This window comes from Mustelus asterias, chromosome 21, assembly GCF_964213995.1.
Source record: "Mustelus asterias chromosome 21, sMusAst1.hap1.1, whole genome shotgun sequence".
Lineage (NCBI taxonomy): Eukaryota > Metazoa > Chordata > Chondrichthyes > Carcharhiniformes > Triakidae > Mustelus > Mustelus asterias.
The window spans coordinates 52,872,805-52,890,477 of NC_135821.1; the positions used below are offsets into that span (position 1 = coordinate 52,872,805).

The 17,673-nt window shown below is 42.3% G+C and overlaps 1 protein-coding gene and 1 long non-coding RNA gene across 4 annotated transcripts in view; one reads left to right on the forward strand and one right to left on the reverse strand.

Annotated features, from left to right (window-relative positions):
- The window catches only part of LOC144509275 (uncharacterized), a 217,595-nt gene that overhangs the window by 125,940 nt on the left and 73,982 nt on the right, over positions 1-17,673 (forward strand). Inside the window, exon 5 of one of the 2 annotated variants that reach the window (XR_013500429.1) lies at positions 10,662-10,746. The exons of the other annotated variant lie outside the window; for it this stretch is intronic. This is a non-coding gene — a long non-coding RNA (uncharacterized LOC144509275). The remainder of the gene's footprint in view (positions 1-10,661; positions 10,747-17,673) is intronic. 2 annotated transcript variants of the gene reach the window in all.
- The window catches only part of LOC144509271 (protein argonaute-3), a 139,987-nt gene that overhangs the window by 44,160 nt on the left and 78,154 nt on the right, over positions 1-17,673 (reverse strand). For both annotated transcript variants that reach the window (XM_078237890.1, XM_078237889.1), the window contains exon 5: positions 17,474-17,610. In XM_078237890.1, coding sequence (XP_078094016.1) covers positions 17,474-17,610 — 137 coding nt within the window. The remainder of the gene's footprint in view (positions 1-17,473; positions 17,611-17,673) is intronic.

A 17,673-nucleotide genomic window follows, 5' to 3' on the forward strand; every position in this document is an offset into this window, starting at 1 on the left:
AATGAATTATGACATCTTTACTGCTGCTGATAGTTGATCATAAAGATGCAAAGGGGACAATTACTGGGCAAGTGAATTTGAATCAGTTAGGAAAAGGTTATAAACTGGAGTTATTTGGGGGTCCAATTCTCTGCATATAAAAAAAACAAGTTCCACAAAATTACAAATTAGCAATTGATAGGATCAATAATGTTCCCAGACAGAGTCAGTGATCCTCTTTTTGTTTCTCAGGACTAAACTGGCATGTCATTACTACTACTGCCAAAGTGAGGTCTGGCTTACTACCATTCTTTGCAATCTGCCACATCTGACTAATAATTTATTCTTTTTAAAAAATCAATTATGCAATGTAAATAGATCACCCCAGTGCTAACCAAGATAATTTTTTTAAAAATAGCAGTTAAGCAGCAGCAGTTGGAGGTCCAGTTTGCTGAATTGGTGAGCGGGTACTGTAGGAATTCTTGTCATGCGAAGCTGAAGGAATTGGTGCAGTTAGGGTGGCACTGGACTCTTTGTTGACCCAATTTGCAGAGAGGAGTTTGAAATTTGCTAAGCAGAAGTTGTATGAGTTTGGGAATCATTTGGCTTTTCTTACTAGGAAGAAATCGAACTCTGGGACGATAGCTTCGGTGGTGGACTCCAAGGGAAATAGGAGGATTAGGACAGAAGATATTAATGATTCTGTTAAGAGATTTTATGCCAATTTGTATAAGTTGCAACAAGCCAAGGACACTTCGGTCCTTATAGAGCATCTCATTTCCCCCAAATTTATGGGCTGTCCAGTGGAGATAGGAAGCACAAAATTTTGCATAATGTGGATGGCATGTTGCTGTTTGTCTCCAAGCCAAGTATCTCTGTTCCTGCTATTACTGAGGTGGAGGCTGGATTTGATCTTGTTTCGCGTTAAGATTAATTTTGTGAAATCAGAGACGATGCCCCTGAGCAAATTAAGTGGAGGACCCCCCTCCTCCTCCTTGTTTTCTCTTTAGATGGTCCCTGTTGGGATTTACTTATCTGGGCATTCTTATTATAGTAAGAAGTTTAACAACACCAGGTTAAAGTCCAACAGGTTTATTTGGTAGCAAAAGCCACACAAGCTTTCGGAGCTCTTAGCCCCTTCTTCAGGTGAGTGGGAATTCTGTTCACAAACAGAGCTTATAAAGACACAGACTCAATTTACATGAATAATGGTTGGAATGCAAATACTTACAACTAATCAAGTCTTTAAGAGACGAAACAATGTGAGTGGAGAGAGCATCAAGACAGGCTAAAAAGATGTGTATTGTCTCCAGACAAGACAGCCAGTGAAACTCTGCAGGTCCACGCAACTGTGGGAGTTACAAATAGTGTGACATGAACCCAACATCCCAGTTGAGGCCGTCCTCGTGTGTGCGGAACTTGGCTATCAGTTTCTGCTCAGCGACTCTGCGCTGTCGTGTGTCGCGAAGGCCGCCTTGGAGAACGCTTACCCGAATATCAGAGGCCGAATGCCCGTGACCGCTGAAGTGCTCCCCAACAGGAAGAGAACAGTCTTGCCTGGTGATTGTCGAGCGGTGTTCATTCATCCGTTGTCGCAGCGTCTGCATAGTTTCCCCAATGTACCATGCCTCGGGACATCCTTTCTTGCAGCGTATCAGGTAGACAACGTTGGCCGAATTGCAAGAGTATGTACTGTGTACCTGGTGGATGGTGTTCTCACGTGAGATGATGGCATCTGTGTCGATGATCCGGCACGTCTTGCAGAGGTTGCTGTGGCAGGGTTGTGTGGTGTCATGGTCACTGTTCTCCTGAAGGCTGGGTAGTTTGCTGCGGACAATGGTCTGTTTGAGGTTGTGCGGTTGTTTGAAGGCAAGAAGTGGGGGTGTGGGGATGGCCTTGGCGAGATGTTCGTCTTCATCAATGACATGTTGAAGGCTCCGGAGGAGATGCCGTAGCTTCTCCGCTCCGGGGAAGTACTGGACAACGAAGGGTACTCTGTCCACTGTGTCCCGTGTTTGTCTTCTGAGGAGGTTGGTGCGGTTTTTCGCTGTGGCGCGTTGGAACCAAGGCGGCCTTCGCGACACACGACAGCGCAGAGTCGCTGAGCAGAAACTGATAGCCAAGTTCCGCACACACGAGGACGGCCTCAACCGGGATATTGGGTTCATGTCACACTATTTGTAACTCCCACAGTTGCGTGGACCTGCAGAGTTTCACTGGCTGTCTTGTCTGGAGACAATACACATCTTTTTAGCCTGTCTTGATGCTCTCTCCACTCACATTGTTTCGTCTCTTAAAGACTTGATTAGTTGTAAGTATTTGCATTCCAACCATTATTCATGTAAATTGAGTCTGTGTCTTTATAAGCTCTGTTTGTGAACAGAATTCCCACTCACCTGAAGAAGGGGCTAAGAGCTCCGAAAGCTTGTGTGGCTTTTGCTACCAAATAAACCTGTTGGACTTTAACCTGGTGTTGTTAAACTTCTTACTGTGTTTACCCCAGTCCAACGCCGGCATCTCCACATCATTCTTATTACCCCAGGTTTGCGGCAGCAATACAAGGCTAACTTTCGCCCATTATTGGCCTCTATTAAGTGAAACTTACATCATTGGTAGTCATTACCAATTTCCTGGCAGGGTAGAATTGCCTGGATTAAAATGAATGTTTTGGTTGGCTACTTTATCCACTGCAAATGCTACCTATCCTGTTGTCTGCTAAAGTTATCAAATAAATTTATGGATCATTTAGTTTTTTTGTTTGGAATGAGAAGAAACCTTGTTTAAAATTAGCTAAGTTGCAGATAGGAGGGCTAGGGATGCTAAATCTTAAGATGTACCAGTTACCTTCCCACCTTAGATTTATATGTGAATGATTTAGGGGAGATCCCCTCCACATGGCTTGATGTTGAAGTTGATCAGTCCTTGCAGCCACATGAGAGAACCCAAGGTGGTGATAGATAAGGGCGATAATCCTATTATTAATACTCGGAAGGCTTGGAGAACGATCCGTGAGTTGGAGGGGAGATCTAATTTAGCTTCCGCTCTTCCTCCCATTCAGGGTTGTCCGAACTTCCCACTAGGTCTTGTGGACCACAGTTTCGATATCTGGAGTGATACGTCTCTGTAAGCTAGATGATGTGCTTGATGGCATTACCCTGTTATCTTCTGAGCAATTGTGACAGCAGTTTGATATTCTGAAACACTCATTTTTGTGGATACTTGCAGCTTAGGGACTTCATCCTTAATAAGAAACTCTTCTTTGTGTTGCTAAGATTTCCATGGTGGAAATAAATCCTGCTATCTGTGCAGCCCAGACATTTAGTTAGTAAATTTTATGACACTGTGCTCTAAATCTGGTGATAATACATTGGATACGCTGTGGTTTTGGGAGAGAGATCTTTCAGTAAATATTGACGAGGAGACATGGAGTGATATTTGGGAATGTGCTAATCAAATTTCAGTTTCAGTTTGCAATAGAACAAAAGAAACTCAGCTCAAGATATTGCACCGTCTGCATATTGCTCCAAGTTTGCAGCACAGGTTTGACCCCACCATATCTTTGTTGAGCCAGAAGTGCTGGGTGAATGTGGGGGATTACCTGCATTGTTTTTGGTCCTGAATTGAGATTAAGGCCTATTGGTTTAATGTTCTTAATGAGCTTAAGATCATCTTTGATAAAGCCTTACAGTTCGATCCCTTGCATCCGATACTGGGTTTTCCAGACAAAAAGATCAGTTATGCGAATGGGAAAGGCTGTACAATATCCTAACATTTGCAGCAAGGAGGAATATCTTTTGCTCATGGATTATTGATAAACCACCTTCAATTCAGAATTTGCATATGATTCTGGAAGTATACCAATGGAATTTTTGACTTGTTTGCTTCAAGCTAAATTGGATACATTGTGTAAAGTTTGAGTGTCTTATAGAAACTAGAAACAGGAGTAGGCCATTCGGCCCTTCAAGCCTAATCTGCCATTCATCTTGATGATCATCGAATTCAATATCCTGATCCCCCCTTCCTTCCATATTCCTTCATCCCTTTAGCCCCCAAGAGCTATATCTAATTTCTTTTTGAAACCAGACAACGTTTTGGCCTCAACCACATTCAGTGGTAGTGAATTCCATACATTCACCACCCCCTGGGTGAAGAAATTTCTCACCTCAGTTCCAAAAGGTTTACCCCTTATCCTCAAACTATGACCGCTAGTTCTGGATTCCCCCACTATTGGGAACATTCTTTCTGGCTCTGCATTGTCTAGTTTACTCCTGCAAGGTTTTCCACAAGTTCTTTGGTCTGTTGCCATTATCCTGTGAGCTTAGCTGTGCACCACCGTGCCAATTGTGGCTGTATCCTGTTATCCCCCCATCCTTCAATATATCCTTTTGTTACTTGTATATTGGGAGGCGCTGGATACAATGGGCAATGAATAATCTGAACCAACTGTGTTGGTAATTCCCCCCCCCCCTACTTTGTTTGTTTGTTTGAAAATGATCCCGCTGTACTGTACCAATCTTTGAGAGTTTGATGAGTGTTTTTTGTATAAAATGAAAAATCTTCATTAAAATATATTAAAAAACAGCAGTTCATTTCTGTTTTCCCTGAAAGGAACCAAGACCAAGTGTAACCTTCAGATGAATCACAGTCTGAGGGCAGAGAATAATTGGACCAGACAGCGTAAATGAAATTCAGTCTTCATTTTAAGTCATACACAGTATCTTTTTTAATTTCAATTATGAATTCCCAAGTCCAAATTTCTAAATGGTAACTACCTGCGTAAACTCACCATGCTGTAATTAAACTGCAACCTACAGTGGCAGTGGAGGGCAAGGTAATTACAGTGTGACAAGCTTACATTGCTATTTTCCATTAGAAATAGTAATGTAAGGATTTATCATGCAAGATAATAGATTACAGTTTCTATAACAAATATGGGTGCAAGAAAAATGTGGACATTATTGCCATTTGAGACATACTAATAATGCTGGTCCTGAGTATGGAAAATGTTACTGCTGGATGTCAGGTTGAATTAACAAGATGGGCTTGCTCAAATACAAGGATAATGTCATATATTTTCAATCTGACAAAAGAGATTTTTAAGTTTAGTTTTCCTTCATTGTGTATTATTTATAGCTCAGTGGAATACAACAAAGCAGGAACAGAGGAAATATATGTACCTTGTCCCACCTGAAGCCAAAGAGAAAGTGTAAAAGAAAATTGTTACAAGGTGGACACAGGATAAAAACAAAATCGAAATTCATGTCCTTCAAAGGCTCATTTCTAAATTGGATACAGAGTCACAAATCGCCCACTTTTTGGCTAAATCAGTCCAATAAATTAAATCATGAATTTAATCTTTCAGATGAGATGTTTAAACTTAGGTTCCATCTGCTGTCTCAGATGGAGATAAAGATCCCATGACACTATTTGAATATAAATTGAGCATTTATTTCAATGTTAACCATGTTTCCCTACATTACCGGTAACGACACTTCAGAAGTACTTAATTAATAATGAACTACTTTGGCACACTAAGGTTATGAAAGGTGCTACATAAATGCAAGTTTTTTTTCTTTGCAATCCACAGGACGGGGAAAACCACTATTTAATTAAAGATTTATTTAAAGTAGTGAATCACACAACAGAACTGAGTCATATTTCCAGGCAACGCCCACCATTGGAAGAAAAAACTGTCAAAGCAAAAACTAGCTACATTTGCTACAACAGTAACTATTCTTAGTGCTCACCCTGAAACTCAATGTTGCATAGTTACAAGTCTTTCCCTTTGTTCTTTAAGACTTGCATTTATGCAAGGTCTTAAATGCTATTTATCCAGATCACTGCGCTAGAAACAAAGTTTATGTTCTGGGATAATGAGCAGATGGCTAGCAAAAGCTTAGCAATATTTGGTTTCCAAACCACAATACAAGACTTTCCCCATGTAAAGGATCATTTTTTCTAAAACTTAGTTTTAAAACAATAAATACTCCACAATAATACTAACTTCATTTGAACATGGGGAATGTTTTTGTTAAGACAATTATTTATACACGTGCAATGGAAATTATTCAATAACTATTACTAATGATCTTCATTAAGGCAAATTAACTGATTCTTTAGGTGCTATTTAAGAATGGAATATTTTTCAGTTATGAGTAACTACTGCTGGTGTATATTCAGTGGACAGTAAACGAAAGACTCTTGGGACAACATTTATGTGGAACAGATTAGCTTGATTCAATTGGTAGCATTTTCCCTTATGCATCAGTAGATTGCAGATTAAACAATGGTTTCAGGATTGAATGCATGGTTTTGGCTGACATTCCAGTGAGACATTCATTTGCCTGTTCCAGCAGATAATAAAAATCCAGAGGCACTGATCAAAGACCATGGCCAACATTCCACCCTCTCCTAACACCAAGACTAAACAGATTGATTCATTATTCATTGCTTTGCTGTTTGATAAATCTTGCTATATGCATTATTTACACAGTAAATTCACGATAAAGTTGCAGCATGAGAAGGTATCAGAGATGATTCTGTGAACATGAGACACTACACAGATTCAACTTTTTAAAAACTTTTTTTTACTTTATTAGAATGACTCATAACTACATTGATTAAAGGTGGACACATACCAACATACATAGCCTGCTCAAACAGAAATGAACCACTAGCCCAATGAATGTATTTACAGAAATAATTCTGCATGGTCACTGATGTCTTCCATTTAACTAGATTTGAATTATTTATGGAACTCTTGTACCTTACAGTGCGGCCACTGTTTTTTTTACACAGTGCCTTCTGGGGTGGTGGAAGGGCATATGGTGAAATTTCCCTGAATATGTCCAACCATTGCTGGAAACTTTAAATAAGGTGGAGTAATGATTAGAGGGGAATATTTATCATGAGTGGGTTTGCTGACAAAATAGCACAGTAGATTCCCAGCATTACAAATACATGCAATTAAGAAGGTTATCACTCTGAGTAAAAGAGTCATAGAGGTTTACAGCATGGAAACAGGCCCTTCGGCCCAACTTGTCCATGCCGCCCTTTTTTTTAAACCCCTAAGCTAATCCCAATTGCCTGCATTTGGCCCATATCCCTCTATAATGTGGAATAGTTCTACAGATCAGAAAAGAACAATGATTAATTTTCCCTGCCCAACAAGCTGTAAATAACTACCACACTTTAAACATCTGCATCAGTATACATCATCGTACCAACAGATAATTTACACACTGCTTTGTATGAAACTTTGTATGAAACTCTCCCAGGAGTTTCATTGCTTGAAATTCAGTCCCTGGTTTACAGGGCTTCAGGCATGGATTTGATCCCAACCTGCTGACCCAGTATTGCTAAGAAAATGATTAATTCCAGGGATTGGCCCCAAGTAGACCTCTCAAATTATAGAGTTCTTCTATACTGTGAATAGCCATCACAATCAGTTTCACAAAGCTTATACAATTGCTTTTGGTTGCAACTGATTATGCCATCTAATAATACCGCCATGCATGGTTGTCACAAACTTTTAACTATTAATTTAGCTCCCTCACCTTGCAATTTATTTGCTGTACTTGGTTATACCATTGAACTTTCTGCAAGGGAAGCAGGATAAAGTCCAAGATAAGGATCAAGGAGGACACCATTATCTCAGATTTGACAATGGTTTAACTTGGATGGCACGGTTGATAGCACTGCTGCCTCCCAGCTCCAGGGACCCTTTTTCAATTCTGGCCTTGGGCGACTGTCTGTGTGGAGTTTGCACATTCTCCCGTGTGTGTGTGGGTTTCCTCCGGGTGCTCCGGTTTCGTCCCACAGTCCGAAGATGTGCAGGTTAGGTTGATTGGCCATGCTAAATTGCCCCTTAGTGTCGGGGGATTAGCAGGGTACGTATATGGGGTTACAGGGCCTGGGTAGGGTTGTTGTCAGTGCAGGCTCGATGGGCCGAATGGCCTCCTTCTGCTCTGTAGGGTTCTATGATTCAACTTATAGGCAACATGCAATTAAACACTTATTTTAAAAAGTTTTGCATTAACAATCTAATTTTTAAAAAAAGTTTGACTAAACTCAGAAGTACATTTTCTTATGACGCACTTATTGAAGAATTACTTGCAATATGTGCATGTACAGTTGTTTTGATTTTACTATCTAAGGGTATTATAACTCTTTTACTGGTTGACAAAAGTTTGTTTGGGACAGTGACTGCCAAATCATTTGTGAGCCTGTACAAATTCTGAGATGCAAAACCAGTTGCCAACTGCCAGGAAACATGACCAATACTAGAAATGTCTGTCAAAAGTATCCGCTGGTTTATCTCAGATTCTCAGGAAGCATTAGTGTGGCCTCTTCTACTGTACTGACGTCAGGGCCAAAACAGAGTCAATCACTTAGAATGTTATGCACACTATACTTCTCAATGATTGAAAATTTGAAAAACATTAAGCTTCAAATATATCAAATGTACTCAAGTGATGATCAAGTAAAATTTGAGAGACTGTCACATGCCAAATGTAACAGTTTACAGAAACAGACTCATGTAAAAGCTATTTTCAACTTTTCAATAAGTTTGAAAAACTGCATTAAAAATCATTGCTAACATGGCACTGAAAATCAAGAATGAAATCTGACATATGTATGAAACTTTAAATGACTAAACAGAGTTGAAAGAACCACAACCGCAGGGATTTGTCATAACCACAGAAACATTCCATTTAAATGAGTCACACTTTCAACCTACCCTTCAAAACCACTGACGCTTTGTCCTCACCCACATCAGCTGATTAACATAACATTAAGACAGATCCATAGACAATAAATAGTTAGCAGAGCACACCTGTTTCCATGAAAATGCAATTTTACAGTAACTAGAGGTGTAGGGGTATAGAGGCAGCCTCTTCCCAAACAAGTGGCTGTGTGTGTGTGTGTATATATACAAGTTATATTTATAAGTTACATTTAATTTATGGCCAGCTAAATGATTACAGATGTCACAAGTTAAATCATGTGGTGCACTGTCAGTAATCAAAATCACTATAAGAACTTGTCAATTGCTGTCCACTATGACACAAACAGGAATGAATAACATTTTAAAATGGTTTAAAACTCCTCAGCAATAGTGCTACAGTATAGCTCACACCTTGAAAACACAATGTTATTTTAATTCTTCAAAATGTTACCGTTTTGGAACAGTGAAGGATTGTGCATCTTATAATACCCAGGTTTCTTATGGGGACCCCTCTTACAAACAATTTCATCAACAAAAAAGTGGAAGGCGAGTGCTGACCAAACATGCACAACTGGTGACTTAACTATCAGTTTCATTATCTCAAGTTTGCGTACTAAAGCTATTGGCATACAAAAGTATCAAAAAATGTCAATGACAGGTCATTTACAATAAACTAATATTAAAACAAATAAATACTAATAACAAAACACAGTTACTCGTGGAGACATTTTCAATTCAAGATTAAAATCTGGTTTTGTTTTCAGCAAATGTGTTATGTGCTTAGTAATAACACATAGTATGTGATAAGTGAGGTTTATTTACATCATGTCCTGACTTGATGGTATGATTTTTGCTATGTGGTTTCAGTGAGTCATTCAAATATCTGAAAAATTCGTCAAATGAAATCATTCAACTGTTGCGATATACCAAACAGATCATTTGAAAAATCTACAAATCAAGCACATTAATCTTTTCCTTGTGCGTCAATCTAAAAATAATCCATAGGTCCCTAGTGAAAAGAGTAGATAGAGCAGTTCAAAAATTAAACTAGTTCTGAAACCTGACTAATTTTAATCTACTTCCGTTTTATAAATCGGAAGGACAGTCAGAGCATCTGGCTTAAAATTGGTTTTGTAGATTTGCCTGGACACTGAAGAGTTCAAGATGTTCATATTCAATGAATATTAAAGCAAAGAGCAACGCCACAATTCCCAATACTCAAGCTTAATCCTTTATACTTATTCTAATATAGAAATACTTGTGTTTACTTCGACAAAATACTAAGGCTCGTCAGAACTTTTTAACATCCAGGCAAATGTACAAAACAGATTTTGAGCCACACTATCTTGATTTATATAATCACGTTGGTGGTAGTATTCGCTTGCACCTGTTGCCCTTGTCCTTCTAAGTGGTAGAGGTTGGGAGTTTGTGACACGCTGTCAAAAAAGCCTCGGTGGAATGGACCTTAACCCAATTCTGCTCCATAAGTCCAAAGATAGATGTGACCACATAAGAGATTAGTGTGTAAAATAATCTAGAAACGGCCTTCCTATAATATTAATATAATATTTACAGCCCCATCAACCAGAACTGTTGTCAGACAGACTTCAGCAGAGGTCACATGACTCCTGCAATTTTATTCTAATTTTAAAGATGCTGTCCCAAACAGTATAATCTTATAAACATCATTATTGTTACAGTGTATGTGGACATCATCTGCTTTTCTACCTGGGTTGAAGACCGAGGATCCTGAACTGAGATGATTAGCCTCCAACAACCACAACCATTCCCTAAGTGCAGAGTTGCCACCCCCCCCCTCCGCCCCCTTTACCAATTCCCACCAATTTCAATTTACTAGGGCTCCTTGACACCACACAAAGGCAAATTCTGCCTTGATGTCAAAGGCAGATGCTCTCGTCTCATCTCCGTAATACAGCTCTTTTATCCATGTTAGGACTAAAGCTCTACTGAGATCTGGAGTGAAGTGTCCCTGGTAGAACCCAGATGTGATGTGGAGATGCTGGATGGACAGGTTATTGGTGAGTAAGTGCCATTTAATATCACCGTCAATGACCTTTTCCATCACTGTGCTGATAATTGAGCGTATGTTGATGGGGCGGGTTGGGTTATCCTGCTTTTCTGTGGAATGGACCTTAACCCAATTCTGCTCCATAAGTCCAAAGATAGATGTGACCACATAAGAGATTAGCGTGTAAAATTAAAGCACACGGGATTGGGGGCAGTGTATAGGGTAACAAGACGAATAGAAAACTGGTTGGCAGACGGGAAACAAAGTAGGAATATACGGGTCTTTTTCCAAATGGCAGGCAGTGACTAGTGGGGTACCACAGGGGTTAGTGCTAGGACCCCAGCTATTAACTATATATAAATGGTTTAGATGAGGGCTAAATATAATATTTCCAAATTTGCAGATGACACAAAGCTGGGCAGGAGGGTGAGTTGAAGAGGAGGATGCAGAGATCCTTCAGTGTGATTTGGACAAGTTGAGAGATTGGGCAAATGATTGGCAGGTGCAGTATAATTTGGATAAATGTGAGGTTATCCACTTTGGTAGCAAAGATGGGAAGGCAGATTACTATCTGAATGGCCATAAATTAGGAGGGGAATGTGCAATGAGACCTAGGTACCTTTGTACACCGTACTGAAGATAAGCATGCACGTACAGCAGGCAGTAAAAAAGGCAAATGGTACGTTGGCCTTCATAGTGAGAGGATACGAGTACAGGAGTAGGGATGTCTTGATGCAATTATACAGGGCCTTGGTGAGACCACACCTGGAATATAGTGTGGAGGTTTGGTCTCCTTAGCTGAGGAAGGATGTTCATGCTCTAGAGGGAGTGCAGAAAAGGCTTACCAGACTGATTCCTGGGATGGCAGGACTGACGAATGAGGAGAGATTGAGTTGGTCAGGATTGTATTCACTGGAGTTCAGAAGTGGAGGCGGGGGGCACAATTCTAACAGGACTAGATATTGTCTAGATATCAAAGCTTCATCTAATTCAGCAACCTGAATTGTGAGCATGACTCATATCCAGTTTTGTGCAAGATTGACCTTCTGCCAGCTTTGCACACAGGTGCCCAATTCTCGAGTATTTTTTTTCCCTCAGACCTTGATTAAAACAGGATACTCTCAGGTGTCAGCCCAGGTGCAATGTCAGCATAATTTATCCTCATTGTCATATGTAATGATGCACTTTCAGGGATTTCATTAGTGAACATAAAAATATTTATCTCAGAAAGAATTGTACAGCAGCTGCATGGAGACGGAGAGAGGGCGGCAGACGGAGAGAGGGCGGCAGACGGAGAGAGGGCGGCAGACGGAGAGAGGGCGGCAGACGGAGAGAGGGCGGCAGACGGAGAGAGGGCGGCAGACGGAGAGAGGGCGGCAGACGGAGAGAGGGCGGCAGACGGAGAGAGGGCGGCAGACGGAGAGAGGGCGGCAGACGGAGAGAGGGCGGCAGACGGAGAGAGGGCGGCAGACGGAGAGAGGGCGGCAGACGGAGAGAGGGCGGCAGACGGAGAGAGGGCGGCAGACGGAGAGAGGGCGGCAGACGGAGAGAGGGCGGCAGACGGAGAGAGGGCGGCAGACGGAGAGAGGGCGGCAGACGGAGAGAGGGCGGCAGACGGAGAGAGGGCGGCAGACGGAGAGAGGGCGGCAGACGGAGAGAGGGCGGCAGACGGAGAGAGGGCGGCAGACGGAGAGAGGGCGGCAGACGGAGAGAGGGCGGCAGACGGAGAGAGGGCGGCAGACGGAGAGAGGGCGGCAGACGGAGAGAGGGCGGCAGACGGAGAGAGGGCGGCAGACGGAGAGAGGGCGGCAGACGGAGAGAGGGCGGCAGACGGAGAGAGGGCGGCAGACGGAGAGAGGGCGGCAGACGGAGAGAGGGCGGCAGACGGAGAGAGGGAGGCAGACGGAGAGAGGGCGGCAGACGGAGAGAGGGCGGCAGACGGAGAGAGGGCGGCAGACGGAGAGAGGGCGGCAGACGGAGAGAGGGAGGCAGACGGAGAGAGGGAGGCAGACGGAGAGAGGGAGGCAGACGGAGAGAGGGAGGCAGACAGAGAGAGAGAGAGAGGCAGACAGAGAGAGGGAGGCAGACGGAGAGAGGGAGGCAGACGGAGAGAGGGAGGCAGACAGAGAGAGAGAGAGAGGCAGACAGAGAGAGGGAGGCAGACGGAGAGAGGGAGGCAGACGGAGAGAGAGAGAGAGAGGCAGACAGAGAGAGAGAGAGGCAGACAGAGAGAGGGAGAGAGGCAGACAGAGAGAGAGAGAGGCAGACAGAGAGAGAGAGAGGCAGACAGAGAGAGAGAGAGGCAGACAGAGAGAGAGAGGCAGACAGAGAGAGAGGCAGACAGAGAGAGAGAGGCAGACAGAGAGAGAGAGGCAGACAGAGAGAGAGAGGCAGACAGAGAGAGAGAGGCAGACAGAGAGAGAGAGGCAGACAGAGAGAGAGAGGCAGACAGAGAGAGAGAGGCAGACAGAGAGAGAGAGGCAGACAGAGAGAGAGAGGCAGACAGAGAGAGAGAGAGGCAGAGAGAGAGAGAGGGAGGCAGACGGAGAGAGAGAGAGAGGCAGACAGAGAGAGAGAGAGGCAGACAGAGAGAGAGAGAGGCAGACAGAGAGAGGGAGAGAGGCAGACAGAGAGAGAGAGAGGCAGACAGAGAGAGAGAGAGGCAGACAGAGAGAGAGAGAGGCAGACAGAGAGAGAGAGGCAGACAGAGAGAGAGGCAGACAGAGAGAGAGAGGCAGACAGAGAGAGAGAGGCAGACAGAGAGAGAGAGGCAGACAGAGAGAGAGAGGCAGACAGAGAGAGAGAGGCAGACAGAGAGAGAGAGGCAGACAGAGAGAGAGAGGCAGACAGAGAGAGAGAGGCAGACAGAGAGAGAGAGGCAGACAGAGAGAGAGAGAGGCAGAGAGAGAGAGAGAGAGGCAGACAGAGAGAGAGAGAGGCAGACAGAGAGAGAGAGAGGCAGACAGAGAGAGAGAGAGGCAGACAGAGAGAGAGGCAGACAGAGAGAGAGAGAGAGGCAGACAGAGAGAGAGAGAGAGGCAGACAGAGAGAGAGAGAGAGGCAGACAGAGAGAGAGAGAGGCAGACAGAGAGAGAGAGAGGCAGACAGAGAGAGAGAGAGGCAGACAGAGAGAGAGAGAGAGGCAGACAGAGAGAGAGAGAGAGGCAGACAGAGAGAGAGAGAGAGGCAGACAGAGAGAGAGAGGCAGACAGAGAGAGAGGGAGAGGCAGACAGAGAGAGAGAGAGAGGCAGACAGAGAGAGAGAGAGAGGCAGACAGAGAGAGAGAGGCAGACAGAGAGAGAGAGGCATACAGAGAGAGAGAGGCAGACAGAGAGAGAGAGGCGGAGAGAGAGAGAGAGGCGGAGAGAGAGAGAGAGGCGGACAGAGAGAGAGAGGCAGACAGAGAGAGAGAGCACTACCAACTCAAAACCTTCTTAGACAAATCGGCACCTTGCAAACCAGATCTGAATTCTAAATATACCCCTTTCAAGAAACATGATATACATATACTTTTCCTTTATCCAAGTCTCTCATACAGTTTGTAAATAGTTGAGGCCCCAACACCGATTCCTGCTGCATTCCACTAGTTACAGTGCGTCAACCTGAAAATGACTAATTTATTCTGACTTTTTGCTTCCAGTTTAGTTAATCAATCCTCTATTCACGCTATTACAACACCCCCACGCCATGTGTGGCAGCCGTTTATCTGGCGCCTTATCAAATGCCTTTCAGAAATCCAAATATACTAAATCTACTGGTTCCTGTTTTCCCACCCTGCTTGTAACATTTTCAAAAAACTCTAATAAATGTCACACACAATATTCCTTTCATTAAACCACATTGACTCTGCTCAATTACATTATGATTTTCTAATTGTCCTGCTGCGACTTCCTTATTAATGGATTAAAGCTTTTCCCCCAATGACAGATGTCAAGCTAACTAACCTATAGCTTTCGGACTTCAATCTCCCTTCTTTCTTGAATAGAGGTACTACAACGGCATTTTTCAAATCCACTGGGAGTTTTCCAAATCTAGGGAATGTTGGAAAATTATGACCAAAGCGTCCACCATTTCTGCGCTCACTTCTTCTAAGACCCCATGATGCAGGCCATCAGGAATACGGAACTTGTCAATCTCTGGTTCCATTAGTTTTCTTATTACATTTTCCTCTAGTGATTGTTTTAAGTTCCTCCCTCCCTTTTGTGACTTGATTTTCTACTATTTTTATTGGGATGCTTTTCATGTCTTTTAATCTTCCTGATCAGCCATTTCTAGTAGTAATAAACTTTCAGGAGCAGAGTCAAGAAGAAAATGTTAATAAAGAAGTCCTATTCTCAAAGCTTCTCAGTGAAAGATGTCATCTCCCAAACTCAGATTAGTCAGTTACCATTTCTTCACTATCACATTTTCTCTTCCAGTAGCGCTATAGGTGGTGTTTAGGTTTTCCTCTTCTGGGTACTGAGGCTCCATTTCCCATCATTTCACTGATAAGTTATACTCTTCACCCCTTAATCAAACCAAAAATTTCAGAATTTACTTCTGCACTCTGCAGAATTGGCTCCAGACCAAATTGCTACCTGTAGTACAAACCCAGGGAATTACAATTTACCAACCATCAGTGATGGCTGTTTCATGTTAAAGTGATTTGTAATTGTAGAGCTGTAAAACAGAATAAAACCTCAGTATGATTTATTCCTGATAAAATTCATTCATTTAAAATACATTCAGCAACATTGTTATGACTAATTCCAAAACGTTGTGATTTGTCATAACAGCAAGCGAATGATAACCTTTAATTCTCCACATGGAGAATTTCCAGATTAGCCATTGAGGGAGTCATGGGAGTAAAAACTTGGTATTCATCCAGCAGGGAAAGATTTGAAGGGATGGAACATTTTTCTGCAACTGCTCCACAAGCACAACCCTATCATGTTGTCAGTGACCATGAAGCATATTGGACATAATATACTATGGCAGAGAAACATGGCAGTCCAATATGCTTTAAACATGATTCACTTTGGGATCGATAGAAAGTCAGCATGGAAGGGACTAAAAATCCCTTCAGTGTGACAATACAAAACATCAAGACTGTGTTCAATAACACATTTTCTTAGACAAGTTGTCTCAAAATCTTTTTGCAACTTCTATTTGCATGTGCTCCTTTGATACTGGCATGCTTGCATGGCATATAATACCTAACTGTTAGCTCAAAAGATAAGGTAGTGAAATAAACAGATCTTCAAATAAAATACGAATCTAACCACCTAGCTATCAAAGAATTGAGCCTTTTGTGGACTGAACTTCAATTCTATCAATCAACTGTTTATCAGGTTCAGAAACATTGCAAGTCTGGTGGTTGATAATGCAAAAACACCATTTTGACAAATCTATCAGAAAGGTTTTCTTCTGATGCATCATGTGATGCAACCTTTTATGAAGTGCAAATCATTTATATTTTATGAATACTTCTAGGGTTCTACTGTAGACATGGAATTTCTTTACTATAAAAAGCAGATAAGTTAACAAAATTAATGAGGATTTGAAATGCACTGTTTTTTTTTTCCAAAGAAGTGCTGCACTGGATTCTAACCTCCCTAGCTTCTGATGAAATAGGTTTGAATGTCCTCACTACGGAAAAGGAAGTAGACAGCAAATAACAGTCCTGGGATCAATTCCCAGAATTAAGCGTTACCAAAATCCAAGACCATACAGTTTCTGCTAAGTTGCTTGCCTTCTCTTTGGTTGAAGATTGGTGTATAATTCACAAAGATGGTGAGGCTTAAAAGAAAACTAAGTAAATGCCAATTGAGAAGATTCATCAACATCTCTGCATCTATTTAATGCCTTTAACTTCGAAAAACATCCCACGGCATTTCAAAGTAGTATACTCGGATGAAAATTAACACTAAATCAAAGGTGATATTAGAAGAATGACTAAAAGCTTGGTCAAAGAGGTGCATTTCATGGAATGACTTGAAGGAGCTGAGGGAGGTGGAGAGGTTCAGGGAGGGAATTCCGGAGCTGAAAGCCGACACGGCTGAAAGCACAGCCATCAATGATGGGGCGTAGGGCTCTAGAAGTATTCACGAGGCTTGTTTTGGAGGAGTGCAGAGTTGTTGGATGGTTGTAGCGCTAGAGAAGAATACAGGGATAAGGCGGGGTAAGGTCACAGAGATTTGAACATCAAGATAAAGAATTTTAAAACAGGGATGTTTGGGCCAACTGCTAATTGCAGTTAGCGAGAACAGGGATGATGGGTAACCAAGACATCGTGCAGGATAAGATACAAGTAACAGAGCTTCGGATGAGTTGAAGTTTATGGAAGCAAGAGATTGGAAGGCCAATTAGAAAAACATTGGAATGGGAAGTCTGGAGGTGGCAAAGCCATTGATAACGGTTTTGACACCAGATTATTTCTTACGATCAAAACTCCAGATGTAGTTATCTAAGAACAGAATCAACTTCATAATAAATGGAACAGTCATACAAGCTGTCTATTACAATAGCACCTTCACCTTCCCTCTCCTCTCCCTTGGAGCCTTCATTACTCAATTTCTGTATTCCGAGGAGTGAGAGTAGCTGTTACTACACCTTCCTACAGACCAGTCTGTCAGAATTATTGTGCAACATCTCTTAAACACTCTTGACGGCTAAATAAAATTTGAACATGAGTAGGCAAACAGGAGTGAGTAAGATTAGGTTTGTGAATGGAACATAGCCAAATCATTCTACTCACCATCTATGTTCAGCATCATTTTCCACATGGCAGGTCTGACAGACTGATGGAAACCAAACCAGACCTCTCTACCCCCACCCAAAGGATGGTCATATCCTTCAGGTGCAGAGAAGAAAGAGCGTCCAACAGGGGTGTACCTATAATAAAACACAAAACACAAATTAAGACCGTAGGCCTAGGGTCTTATATACTACTACTAA